Source organism: Eutrigla gurnardus (genome assembly GCF_963514095.1).
Source record: "Eutrigla gurnardus genome assembly, chromosome: 21".
Taxonomy (NCBI): Eukaryota; Metazoa; Chordata; class Actinopteri; order Perciformes; family Triglidae; genus Eutrigla; species Eutrigla gurnardus.
Window position 1 is genome coordinate 333,170 of NC_139932.1, and position 13,123 is coordinate 346,292.

Consider the following 13,123-nt stretch of genomic DNA (forward strand, 5'->3'; position numbering starts at 1 on the left):
CACAGGTTACGATTCGATTCAAAAACAATATCCTTTATCACAGACCGATTCGATTCAAAAACGATATCCTTTTATTACAGACCGATTCGATTCGAATCGATTCCATACAGTGTAAGAACGATACGATTCGATTCTACGGTTAATATTTGTTGTAGATATTTTATAAAATAAAGAAGCCGATTCTATGGAAGTGACAGTACAATAGTTTCTTTTCAAATATGTTAAATACCACATATCCCCAAGCATTGTGGCTGTATGGCACTGGCAAAAAAAAACAGAACAACAAAATCACATGTCAATGTATTTATTTTTAGACATGTACCAAAAAAAAGTCTGGCTGAATGGTTGGATGGCGGTCACAGGACAGTGTCATGGACGCTACCCGTGCTGCGGCCGCCTCTTGTGGCGCAAGTTGAGACACAAGCGATCGACATTCAAAGCCGTCCGTCTCTCACGTGCGGTCGTGGAGTGCCTGCGGTCACACGGCAGCGTCGCAGCAGCCTACCTGTGCTGCGCCCGCCTCTCCACCTCCACCTCCTCCATGTTCCGTGTTGTCCCTTGTTTATAACTCATACCAGCTAAGCAGCTACGCCGTTTCGCCGGCAGCTCCAGCTCTCGTGTTGTTTTAGAGACGCTGGTGTAATGCCGCCAACCGCTTCAAAGTCTTGCGATACCCGATCCATGACTCCGTAACCGATTCATCTAGGAATTCATTGATAATTTGTATCGATTGAGGAGGCTGCTACCGATGCAGCCGTATCTCTCACTTGTTGAACCGAATATCCGGTCGCATCGGTTTATCGTTTACAACCCTAGCTCCTACTGCTCAGCAATTAGCATAAACCCCTGACCATGAACCACCATATAAGGAGGTGATGATTGTTATGGAGAGATACATCCTGTCCACCTGCGGACATGGAGCAAGCAAAGAAAGAGAGGGAGAGAAAGAAAAATATTTCCAATTGAAGTAATTTTTGTTATTAACTGCTGTGGTTTAATGAACCAGACGATGTTCTCTTGTTACTGTGCCACTTTAATCTGGTGTTCAAATTCTATATGAAACAACAACAGCTGTGACAGGTACGGTGGCTGAGGAGGAACTAACAAGGCAAACTTTAACTTTACAATAGCACTCCCAGCGCTTTATTAATACATTACAAAGTGGAGCTGAGGACATTTTTTTCTTTTGTAAATGAAAGGCTTGGAGGGAGGTGATGGATGCTCAGTCCAAAGATCCATCCATGAAGTCAAATGAAAATGGTTTCAAATCTTTTGATTTATCATTTGTATTATTGATATTGAACATTTAGCCTAGGGGGCTGCACGGTGTTGTAGTGGGTAGCACTGTTGCCTCACAGTGAGAGCGTCCCGGGTTCGAATTCGGGTTCCTTCTGTGTGGAGTTTGCATGTTCTCCCCGTGTAAGCGTGGGTTCTCTCCGGGTTCTCCGGCTTCCTCCCACAGTCCAAAGACATGCAGGATGGGGATAGGTTCATTCTAAATTGCCCGTAGGTGTGAATGTGAGTGTGAATGGTTGTCTGTCTCTACATGTAGGCCCTGCGATAGACTGTTTACCTGTCCAGGGTGTACACCGCCTTCGCCCAATGACAGCTGGGATCAGCTCCAGCTCCCCCGCGACCCTGAATACAGGATAAGCGGTAGAGGATGGATGGATGGATGGAACATGTAGCCTAGACAACACGTAGGATATTAAGTCGATTTAATTAACCCATTCACATTTTTATTTAACCTAATCTGAAGTTTAAATATCCAAAATGCCCACTAATTAAGCAAAATGTGTTATGCATTTCTAAACTTTTGTCATGTATAATGTGTTTGTACATACCGTAGATGACCAAATAATCGCCCGCGTGCAAATACGCGCCTGTGCTCTAATAGCCGCCGGGGTCCGACCTCATTTGGCATAATAAACGCCGGTTCAATTAAACGCCCGGGCGATTAAGTGTTTACCATAGTCTTGCACAGAAAACAAAAGTTTTTTTTTAACAGCACTTCACCGGCTCTCACCTCTTCTGTCAGTCAGCCCCTCCTCTCGCTCTCTCTCTCTCTCTCGCATGCAGGCGCGCGCACACACACACACACAGACACACAAACACAGGCGCGCTAGACTGAGGGATATAGGGATATAGATAAATGCGCTAATGTACAGTGTTGAAATTACCGCGATCGACCCCCCCTTCCGTTATCATTCATAACACTGCTCTGATCAGCTCCCTGTGTCGCGATAACACAGACAAACTGTCTTTGTATTTATTGTCTGATGTCAATAAAGATGCGTCGGGGGGAAAAAGTAGTTTTGTTCCAGTGGTGCTATGGTGAGCTCCTTGTTCTTTGCATGATGGTCTGGTGCTGCTCATTGCAAAAATAAATTGTAGCCTGTTGCAAATACGCGCCTGGTTCTTATAAACGCCTGGGCTCCAAGTCGATTTAGCATATTAAACGCCCGGGCTACTAAATGGTCATCTACGGTACATAATTTGTACGTGTTTTTAAGGCATCTGCATATTGTGAATATAACCAAGCACAGAACGCATGTTGTAATTTCTCTTAATGATAAGCAATACTTATGTGCCTTCCTTATTTACACAAGCTCAAGTTGGAGGCAATACATTTTTTTCGAAAGGTTTGTAGCTGCTAACATTTTGATGATAAATTTTACTCTGAAAACAATCAACACACAAATTCCTTCTGCTCACGTTTCCATGGATGTAAGATATTAACTATTAATGATCTATTATATTATTAGGTTTAACAGGGACTGGAGGTACCATAAAGAGGAGCGGGTTTGGATCACCCGGGCCCCAGGTATGGAGCCCACGCTGAAGACCAACGCCTATGAGAGAGGGACCTACTACTTCTTCGACTGCCTCAACTGGAGGAAAGTGGCAAAGGTAAACATCTGCTTTATACCTGATCCTGATGCACAGTATGAATCAGATTTCCCAACAAATATTCAGAATATAATAGTTGCTTGCATTTTGTTTTTGAGTTGTTCAGTCCCGTGCTTGTAAAGGCGATTGTAGCATGCACTCATGCCACCTGGGGTTCTGACAGCTCAATTTTGGAGCAACACACGTTAAGTTATTTTATTTTTCTCGTGGTGCACACACAAACAAAATGTTCCTTAACGTTGCGCACAGAACAAGATCACTCTCTTAAACGCCAGCTGGCACCACTCCGTCCACTGGGCATGATCTGAGAGTTGTATGACTGACACAAGGAGGTCAGTCAGAGAAACTGCCTCACCACCTTTTTGGGTATTGCGCCTTGGACAGGCTGCAATTTCTGCAGTCTAATCTATCTGAGGCCGCACCTGCCCTTCTGCCCAAGTGGTACCCCATAAACCGTATCTCCCTCCAGCCAGTGGCTCAAGCACCGTGGCCATATGCTTTGCACAACCGACATCAACAAAACCTTAAGGAGCAAGTCTACACTATGCTGCGCGGAGATGAGAGAGGGCAGCTCATATCGGCCACTATACGGCCAGCATTTTTTAATGTTTTTTTTTCCCACTAAACGGGCCAGTAAATATTCCTTCGCGGGCTGGATTGGGCCTGGGGGCCGCCAATTGAACAGCCCTGATGTATGCGGATAACTGCATTCGTGGGAACATTTAATTGTATAGTTAGTTAATGTTATTATCTGAAGCTTTCAGGCAACATTATCACCCCTAAAAATACTATAGGCGTATATATTGGTGAGAAATAAACGAGGAGGAGGAAAAATGTCGTGTAAACAGTTATTGATTTTTCTAAACTGTTATGATTTATTATCCGTGTACCCATTTACACGTTTAGACGTTGACACCCCTAGTAGTATCATCTGAGAAATTATTCTTTTCCCTTACTTGAAATGTAAAACAATGATTTGAGCGATTGTCAGGCCTGGACTAAAAAGAGGACGCAGACGCAGAGGGAGAACAGTTCAGGCTAGGGTTGCACGGTATACCGGTACTAATTTGGTACCGGGGTACTGAGGCATTTAAAACGGTACTATATTGCATTTGGACGGGACCGGTACTTGCAGCGCCGCCGGCAGCGCCCACAACAGCGCGGCGAACTCGCCACGTGACGTCACCGCGTTGTAACTACAGCTGAGAGGACGAGGAGCGAGCCGCAGTTTGGGGAGATAAAAAGAAAAAGCAAGCAAGCCGGAGGAAACCGCTAGCAAGTTAGCGAGCAGCGTGGACTGGAGCAACAAACGGAGCAGGAGGAAAGCTTGGAGAGAGCGCGAGAGAGCGCGCGAGCGAGAGAGGAGAGAGAGCGCGAGAGAGCGCGCGAGCGAGAGAGGAGAGAGAGCGCGAGAGAGCGCGAGAGAGCGCGAGAGAGCGCGCGAGCGAGAGAGGAGAGAGAGCGCGAGAGAGCGCGCGAGCGAGAGAGGAGAGAGAGCGCGAGAGAGCGCGAGAGAGCGCGCGAGAGAGCGCGAGAGAGCGCGCGAGCGAGAGAGGAGAGAGAGCGCGAGAGAGCGCGCGAGCGAGAGAGGAGAGAGAGCGCGAGAGAGCGCGCGAGCGAGAGAAGCACGGAGAGGAGAATGGCTACTGCCACCGTCACCACGCCGCAACTTGCGGACAAACCAGCGCCGCGAAGTCCGATATGGCCGTACTTAAAACAAATGTTCAAAGCGAGGCAGTTAACGCCGATGCACCACTGTGTAAACGGTGTTTAAAACATGCATGGCTAACGGCGGAAACACCTCCGACTTAGCCAAACACTTAAAGGACCAGCACCCAGACCTGCACACTGAGCTCAGGGAACGACAGGTAATTTACTCAGGAAGAAAAGTCACATTCAGTGCTAAAAGCAAGCGCCACCCCCCTTCACTCTTAACAAAAGTAGCTCTGGAAGAAAAAAAATAGAGCTGGTTTATTTATATTATTATATTTTATATTATTGTATTTATATTTTAACATTTTTAAAATTGTGTGCATTAGAAAAGCTTGTCTTTGTGGTATTTTATTTTATTTGCTGATTAATATGTTATTGTTCTAAGATTTTCTATTAAAATAAAGTCAGTAATTCTTTGCGTTCAAGAATTAGTATCGAAATTGCGAAAAAGTATCGAAAAATTGCGAAAAAGTATCGAAAAGTACCGAAAAGTACCGAAACACATGTTGGTACCGGTACCGGTACCAAAATGTTGGTATCGTGACAACACTAGTTCAGGCAGACCTTTATTCGGAAATTCGCCTCTCTCAATTTTTTTTTTTTTTTTTTTTTTTTTTAAACTTTGTTTATGGAGCTTTTTCTTCACAACAGAACAAAGACATACAGAAACACTCAGAACAGAGTTCCCACCCCTAAAAGTAGATAACTAAATAATAATAATAAACAAATGAATGAGTAAATCTAAATCAATGCATGTCAAATTTGTTGTAAGAGAGGACATATATACACATGAAAACAGAGAGTCTTTCAAGAAAAATACAAAAACAACCACAAACAAACAAGCACACACAAAAAAAAAGAAGCAGTATAAAAGTAGAGTACATATAGAGTAAAATCCAAGCGGGTTGTCACCTAAATAAAGGGAAGCCAGCGGTTGTTCTAATTAGATTGTTTCATGCAGCTCTGATTTCTCTTCCACGTATCTCAAAAAAGGTTGCCAAATCTCTTAAAATTTGCCAGATGAACCTCTAAGTGTATGTTTTATTTTTTCCAATTTCATATATTCATGAGTACTCCTGATCCATAGTGTGTGGGATGGAGGGATGGCATCTGTCCACTTCAGAAGGATAAGGCAGCGGGCAAGCAATGTACAGAAAGCCAGAAAGTCACACTGAGAGCTGCTCAAGCTGTAGACAAGAGAAGGTATTCCAAAAAGGGCTATGACGGGACAGGGGGCTATAGACACCTCAAGGACCTCCGAGAGTGTTTTAAACATCAAAGTCCAGTAAGCCGTCAGCTTGGAGCAGCTCCAAAATGTGTGTAAATATGAGGATGGGGTCATTTTACAACGATTGCACGCTGGATCTATGTCTGGGAATCTCTCTGATAACTTCTGTTTGGTCCAGTGAGCCCGATGCAATATTTCACACTGTAGTAATCCATGCCTTGCACAGATAGAGGAGGTGTGGACTTTTAATATCGCGTCCCAAGTTTCATCACGTATGATCTCACCTATATCCTGCTCCCATCTGTGTCTAATAGTGGCAAGGGGCAGGGTTTTTTGGGATGAAAGTGCACTATATAGGTTAGATATAATACCTTTAAACGACTGGACAGGCGCCAATAGATAGTCAATATCAGAACTTGGGGGGATTTCTGGAGTGAGATAGCCTGTTTACATTCTTGTGAAGCTGATCTTACTGAGTGGGCACCTAGTTACAGCCAGCTCAGCTGTAGTGAATATACTTGATTGGAGGGAGGGGCCCCAGTCAACACATAAAGGACAGCCAGTGAAACTTCTTCTCAACCACATTTTGTCTGGAGAAAGGAAGGAAGCTGCTTTGTATCTTGTTGGTAAGTCAGAAACTAATTGTAGATTTGGGTTTAGGCATTCTGTGTGTAAAGCTAGTTGTAACATTTAGTCTTGTCTAGATAGCTGTTGTTTAAATTCTTGTGAAGCTGATCTTACTGAGTGGGCAATTACCTAGTTTCAGCCAGCTCAGCTGTAGTCAATAGACTTGATTGGAGGGAGGGGCCGCAGTCTGTGCATGAGGTAAACTGAGCACTTAAGAGCTTGTCATTACAGCGTCAGGACAGCCGAACGAAGACAAGGGAGTCCATCGAGGAAGTCCATTGAGGTAGGCATAACATCTCAACCACCACCCATCGCAGCCATGTGTCCTATCCCAGTCAGGACATCAAACTGGAGAAGATTTCGCCAGAGACCCGTCGCTCGCGGCTGTAACCCATTGGTATGGAACTTGAAGTACTAGGGGGGCTATGGAACTGCCAGTCTGCAGTCAAGAAGGTGGACACCATCTCCGCGTATGCCTCACTGCAGACTCTCCACTTCCTGGCCCTTACGGAGACCTGGATCACCCCAGAAAACACTGCCACTTCAGCTGCTCTTTCAACTGCCTACTCGTTTTCACACTCCCCAAGACGAACAGGGCAAGGAGGAGGAACTGGGCTCCTCATCTCACCAAGGTGGTCCTACCAGGTCCTTCCTCTGGACCACCTACCCCGATCTGCACTTGAATTCCACGCCGTCTCTGTCACCCTTCCTTTCAAGCTCAACATCATAGTGATCTATCGCCCTGAGATGATGCCCTCCTTAGCTGCTCCCCTGATGACGGCACATCACTTGTCGTCCTCGGTGACTTCAACATCCACCCGGGAAAGCTGCACTCATCTGAATTTATTGACTTCTTCTCCACATTTGACCTCTCACTCTCCCCCTCTCCACCCACTTGACCTTGTCTTCACAAGATCCTGTGGCATCTTCGCATTATCTGTTACCCCACTCACCGTGTCTGACCACCACTTTGTGACTTTCTCCCTCCCCATGAAGCCCTGCACATCCCTCCCATCTATGCCTCAAACTGTCATTAGTTGCCGCAACCTGAAATCCCTCACTCCCTCTGCTCTCTCCTCAACTGTTCTTTCCTCACTACCATCCACAGAACAATTCTCCTTAATGCCTACTGAGGAAGCCTCCTCCATCCTGATGTCCTCACTCTCCTCTTCTTTAGACACTCTCTGTCCCCCCACCTCACGACCAGCGCGCTCATCTCCTTCCCCTCCCTGGCTGTCCGAACCTCTGCGAACCAACAGATCAGTGTTGCGAGCGGCTGAGAGAAAATGGAAGAAATCGGGCCAGTACGAGGACCTTGCTCACTACCATCACCAACCTCTCTGACTTCACCCCAACTGTTTCGGCAGCTAAATCTGCCTTCTACCTGGCAAAGATCAACTCTTCCACCTCTAACCCCAGGGAACTCTTCTCCATGTTCTCCTCCCTCCTCACCCCTCCTACCCCTCTCCCTCCTTCCTCCCTTACTGCTGATGACTTTGCAACTTACTTTACCAAGAAAGACATCAGCTCCTCATTCACTCCTATAACCTCCCAGAAAACACCTCCACTAACTCTTAACCCTGATGGCCTTACCAGCTTTAGCCCTCTCTCTTCTGAAGATGTTCACAAACTTAGCTACTGGTTGCTAGCATCTGACGATAGGAGCTGCGGATAGCAGGCCGCCACTAACTGATACCGCTTCAGCCTTCCTCAAGAGAATGTTCCCACTTACCCCGGAGGATCATGAGCTGTCCAGCTTGAAGTCAGAGCTTCGCTCCATTGCGACCCTCCTGGATGATGTCCTCCAGCGCCAATCCGTGCTCCTCGCCCGGGTGGAAGCGTTGCAGCAGGATGGTTCCAGCTCGGACAACGCTGTACATTGCAAATCGGATGCTCCCTCTTCCTCCTGGGCGTCCATTGTTAGGAAAGGGAGACAGGTCTCTCTCCCCTTGTTTTCCCCTGACTCGGAAGTATGTGACGACGATCCCATCCCACTGTCCAACTTCTTCACCCCACTGGAGAAGTTAACGGAGCTACCAGCTACATGCTCGCACACCGCTCCGGAGTAATCAGCCCTGCCAAACTCCAGACACAGAAAGCGTTGCATCCCTCCAACTAGCCCACTGATGTCCCAGGGTAAACGTCAACAGTGCTCATCCCCTTCATCGATATCCTGCTCAGAAAACTGGCCTCCTCTCCCAGTCCCGCAGCCTTCCACGGCATAACGTGGGTCCGATCCCGTCGACGCTCAATGATGGCGTCATCTGCGCAGCTGACGCTTATCCCTCTTCTACGGTTCCAGATCCCCCTGGCACCTCCTATCTTTCTCCGTCCACTAAATTGTCGGTCTATGAAAATGGCTGCAAGAATCAGCCTCCTGAAATTCTTATAATCGGTGACTATCATCAGAAATGTGCATCTCCCAGGCTCCATCACTTACTGTCTCTCTGGTGGGATCACTGCTGATTTCATTGAACTGATACCTGTCCTCATTGATCTCCATCTGTCTGTTCACACGGTTATGTTGCACACCGGCACAAATGACGTCATGTCCAGACGCTATCTCAAACTCTATCATGATCTTGAGTCACTGATTCACACTGTTGAGAGCCTCGGGAAGAGGTTTGTTCTCTTTGGCCCTATTCCTACCCTGCTCAAAAGCTCAGAGCGTTTTAGTCGACTTTTTAGTCTGCACACGTGGATGCGGAACTTCACCACTGCAACTGGCCTGGGTTTTATTAGCAATTTTGATTATTTTTGGACTGAGCATGACCTTTTCAAAGCTGATGGTTTTCATTTCAATAGGAAAGGGTCTGAAAGATTAACAAGTAATCTTATTAACTTCATCGCATTTAGCCTGCAATGATGCTTTTCCCAGCAAGACCCTGCCCTGCACACGTTGTCTTGTGGTCACAACACTGTCCCTTTTCCACCAACGCGAACCTAGTTCAAGAACCGGGCCGGTGCCCGTGCTGTTTCACAGTTGGTTCAACTTGCGAACCTTCTGAGAACCTGTTTGCATTTCCACCGGCTAAAGAGCCCAGAGAGCCACGTCATTACGTCACTGTATACATCTGAGGTCTCCCCACAGCGCTCATTTCAAGCATAGCAGACGTGTCTCTTCAGAAAAAGTGTTTATTTTGACAAATAATACAATAACAATAAATACACAAAATACTAAAATCACATTTTCTTTTTCTTTTTAAAGTGTAGAGCAGTGTGTGATCAATATCAATGATCAGAGTGTTTGATGTTTAGTCATCTGCACGTTGGACCTCCGTTCAATATCGCCGATAGCTCTACAAACACAAACCAGAGAACAGCGGTTTAATCACAAACTGTGTGAAGACAGAAGATATTAAGTCACGTTGGTAACGTTTAGTGAGCCAACGGCAGTCAAAAAGTGGCATGCTAACGTCTTTGTCTGTCGAAACAGGAAGAACTGGTTCGCGATTGGGCACCGGCTCCGAACCGGCCCTCAAAATGCCTCGGTGGAAAAGGGGCATGATAGTGCGGGTCCTGCTGCCATTTTTAGTGCGTGCACTGTCTCCAATTTTGACCCCCTTACTCCACCTAGTTCTTTTACAGCTGCAAAACCTGTAGCTGATCCTCATACCTCAATTCCAACTCCCATATGCTCTCATATCCCTATTAGAGTTACTGATAGGCATTGTATCCTGTCAAAACGCTCTCACTGTCCTCATGACAACAACCCTGATCCCAGTAAAGTTAATCACACTAGCACTCATGGGAGGTCCACATCTAACCTAATTAGTATTAAAAACAGTTCCTGTCCCTTCAGCTCTTCCCCCTGTCGACCTCAGTTGTGCTTTACTGAACATTAGGTCACTCTCCAGTAAGACATTCTATATTAATGATTTTATTTCTCACTATGGTTTGCATTTCTTTTTTTTCACTGAACGCTGGCTTTCCTCCACTGCCAATGCTGTTCTTATCGAGGCATCTCCCCCTGAGTATAGCATTTTATTTTTCGCTAGGAAAGACAAAACGGGTGGGGGACTTGCGGTTATTTTTTCTAATCAATTTTCCTGTATAACATGTTCACTTGGTAACTTCACATCTTTGGAGTACCTGGCCGTGCTTATTGGAAACCGCCAACATATCCTGGAATTACTCATTTATAGACCACCCAGGTTTAATCCCATCTTCTTAACTAACGATTTCCTTGAGTTTTTTACCGATAAAGTCTCCCTAATAAGGGACAATATCATTAGCCAGTAGCTCTCGGGTTCACTCGCTCAGTTTCAACCCATTTCTGCTGAGGCCTTGGCCTCAATGGTTGCCGCCTCAAAGCCAACTACGTGTTCACTAGATCCCATCCCTTCTGATCTCTTTAAGGAAATGTTTCCTATTCTAAATGCCCCTATACGTGCCATTTTGAACACTTCCTTCTCTGAGGGGTGTGTTCCCTTAACCTATAAATCCGCTATCATTAAACCACTCCTCAAGAAACCCAATAGTGATCCCCTGGTTCTTGCCAATTATCGACCTGTCTCCGCTCTCCCTTTCGTATCCAAAATATTTGAGAGAATTGTTGCCGATCAACTCACTGTCCACCTTTCTGCTAATAATCTCTTTGACAATTTTCAGTCTGGTTTCCGCTCCTGCCACTCTACTGAGACTGCACTAACTAGAGTGGTTAATGATCTACTTGTCACGGCTGACTCTGGATCCGCCTCCTTGCTTTTAATTCTTGACCTAAGTTTGGCCTTTGATACCGTAGACCATTGTATGCTTCTACACCGACTGGAGCACGATGTTGGTGTTCGGGGGCTGGCGCTGTCTTGGTTCCAGTCTTACTTATCTAGTAAAACCCAATGTGTTCGTTTTAATAACTCTTTGTCAGATTCCTCTACGGTTACCGCTGGTGTGCCCCAGGGTTCTGTCCTGGGCCCTCTGTTGTATTTACATGCTCCCTCTAGGTAGGATAATTGCAGAATTTGGTATTAAGTTCCATTTCTATGCTGATGACACACAGCTATACATCCCACTGCAGCCTAATGACCCCTCTCAAATACAAAATCTGGAAACGTGTAAGCCGAATCAAGAGCTGGATGACTCATAACTTTCTCTTGCTTAACACAGCTAAGACTGATTTGCTGCTGATTAAGCCTAATAATATGAGCACTTTTCTGAGAGTTTCTGTCTTAACATTGATGGTTGCTCAATCCCTGAAAGCACGCACATTAGAAACCTTGGTGTTACTTTTGATCCAACCCTGACTTTCCAGACTCACATTAAGGACATCACAAGGACAGCCTTCTTTCACGTGCGTAATATTGCCAAAATCCGTCCGGCTCTATCCCGGCATAGCGCTGAGGTGGTTCTCCATGCCCTTGTGACCTCCCGCCTCGATTACTGTAAGGTCCTTTTTTTGGGGCCTTCCCATTTGTTCTACCAGGAGTCTTCAGCTTGTGCAAAATTCAGCAGCCAGACTTTTAACAAAAACAAGTCTATTCTGCCACATAACTCCTGTTCTGGCATCATTACATTAGCTGCCCATTTAGGCTAGAGCTGATTTTAAAGTTCTTCTTTTAACTTTTAAGGCCTTAAATGGACTTGCTCCATTGTATTTAACTGAACTACTCTCTCCCTACATTCGCCACGTCCTCTTCGTTCCCTTAGCTCAAACCTCCTTGTGATCCCCTCAACCAATAAAAAATCAGCTGGTGGAAGAGCCTTCTCCTACCGTGCTCCTTTTTTTATGGAAGGGCCTCCCACTTGACATCAAAGAAGCTAAATCCGTTACAAATTTTAAGTCTTAAAACTCACTTTTTTACCCTATATTTTGGTTGTAACTAATTCTTCATTGTTTTATCATTTCCCTCTGATGTTTTTATTATTGTTTTGTAGTTTGTTATTATTGTTTTTATGTTTTTTTTATTATTGTTTTATAGTCTTGTTATTATTGTACTTGATTTGTTGTAAAGTGTATTGAGACCATGTACCATGGTGATTTTGCACTTTAAATAATAAATTGATTGATTGATTGATTGATTGATAACCGTGCTACCACTTGCTCCCTTGACCCGATTCCCTCCTCTCTTCTCCAAGACATCTCACACGACATCTTGCCATTCCTCACCACCCTGATCAACTCCTCCCTCACCTCAGGTGTCATTCCAGCTGCTTTTAAGACGGCTACAGTGAAGCCCCTCCTTAAAGAACCCACCCTAGACGCTGCTGACATCCAAAGCTACAGACCTGTATCTCTTCTTTCATTCCTCTCTTGAACCCTGGAACGTGCCGCATCTCTCGCAGAACAACCTCCTTGACCCTAATCAATCAGGATTCAGGACTGCTCACTCCACTGAGACGGCCCTCCTCACAGTGACCGAGACGCCAGAGCCTCATCCCACTCCTCCGTTCTCATTCTCCTCGACCTATCTGCTGCATTCGACACAGTCAACCACCAAATCCTCCTCTCCACCCTGGCTGAACTTGGCATCACTGACTCTGCACTAACCTGGTTCACATCATACCTGACAAATCACACCTTTCAGGTCACATGGAATGGCTCTATGTCCAAAACCTGTTCTCTAGACACGGGTGTCCCTCAAGGCTCATTATTAGGACCGCTTCTGTTCTCACTATATATCAGATCACTAGGCTCTGTAATTACGT

General features: G+C 45.7%; 1 protein-coding gene across 1 annotated transcript in view; it reads left to right on the forward strand.

The window, feature by feature from the left end:
• Positions 1-13,123, forward strand: part of LOC311031937 (CCR4-NOT transcription complex subunit 2-like) — a 119,462-nt gene that overhangs the window by 87,558 nt on the left and 18,781 nt on the right. Inside the window, exon 14 of the mRNA XM_084038533.1 lies at positions 2,766-2,910. Coding sequence (XP_083894659.1) covers positions 2,766-2,910 — 145 coding nt within the window. The remainder of the gene's footprint in view (positions 1-2,765; positions 2,911-13,123) is intronic.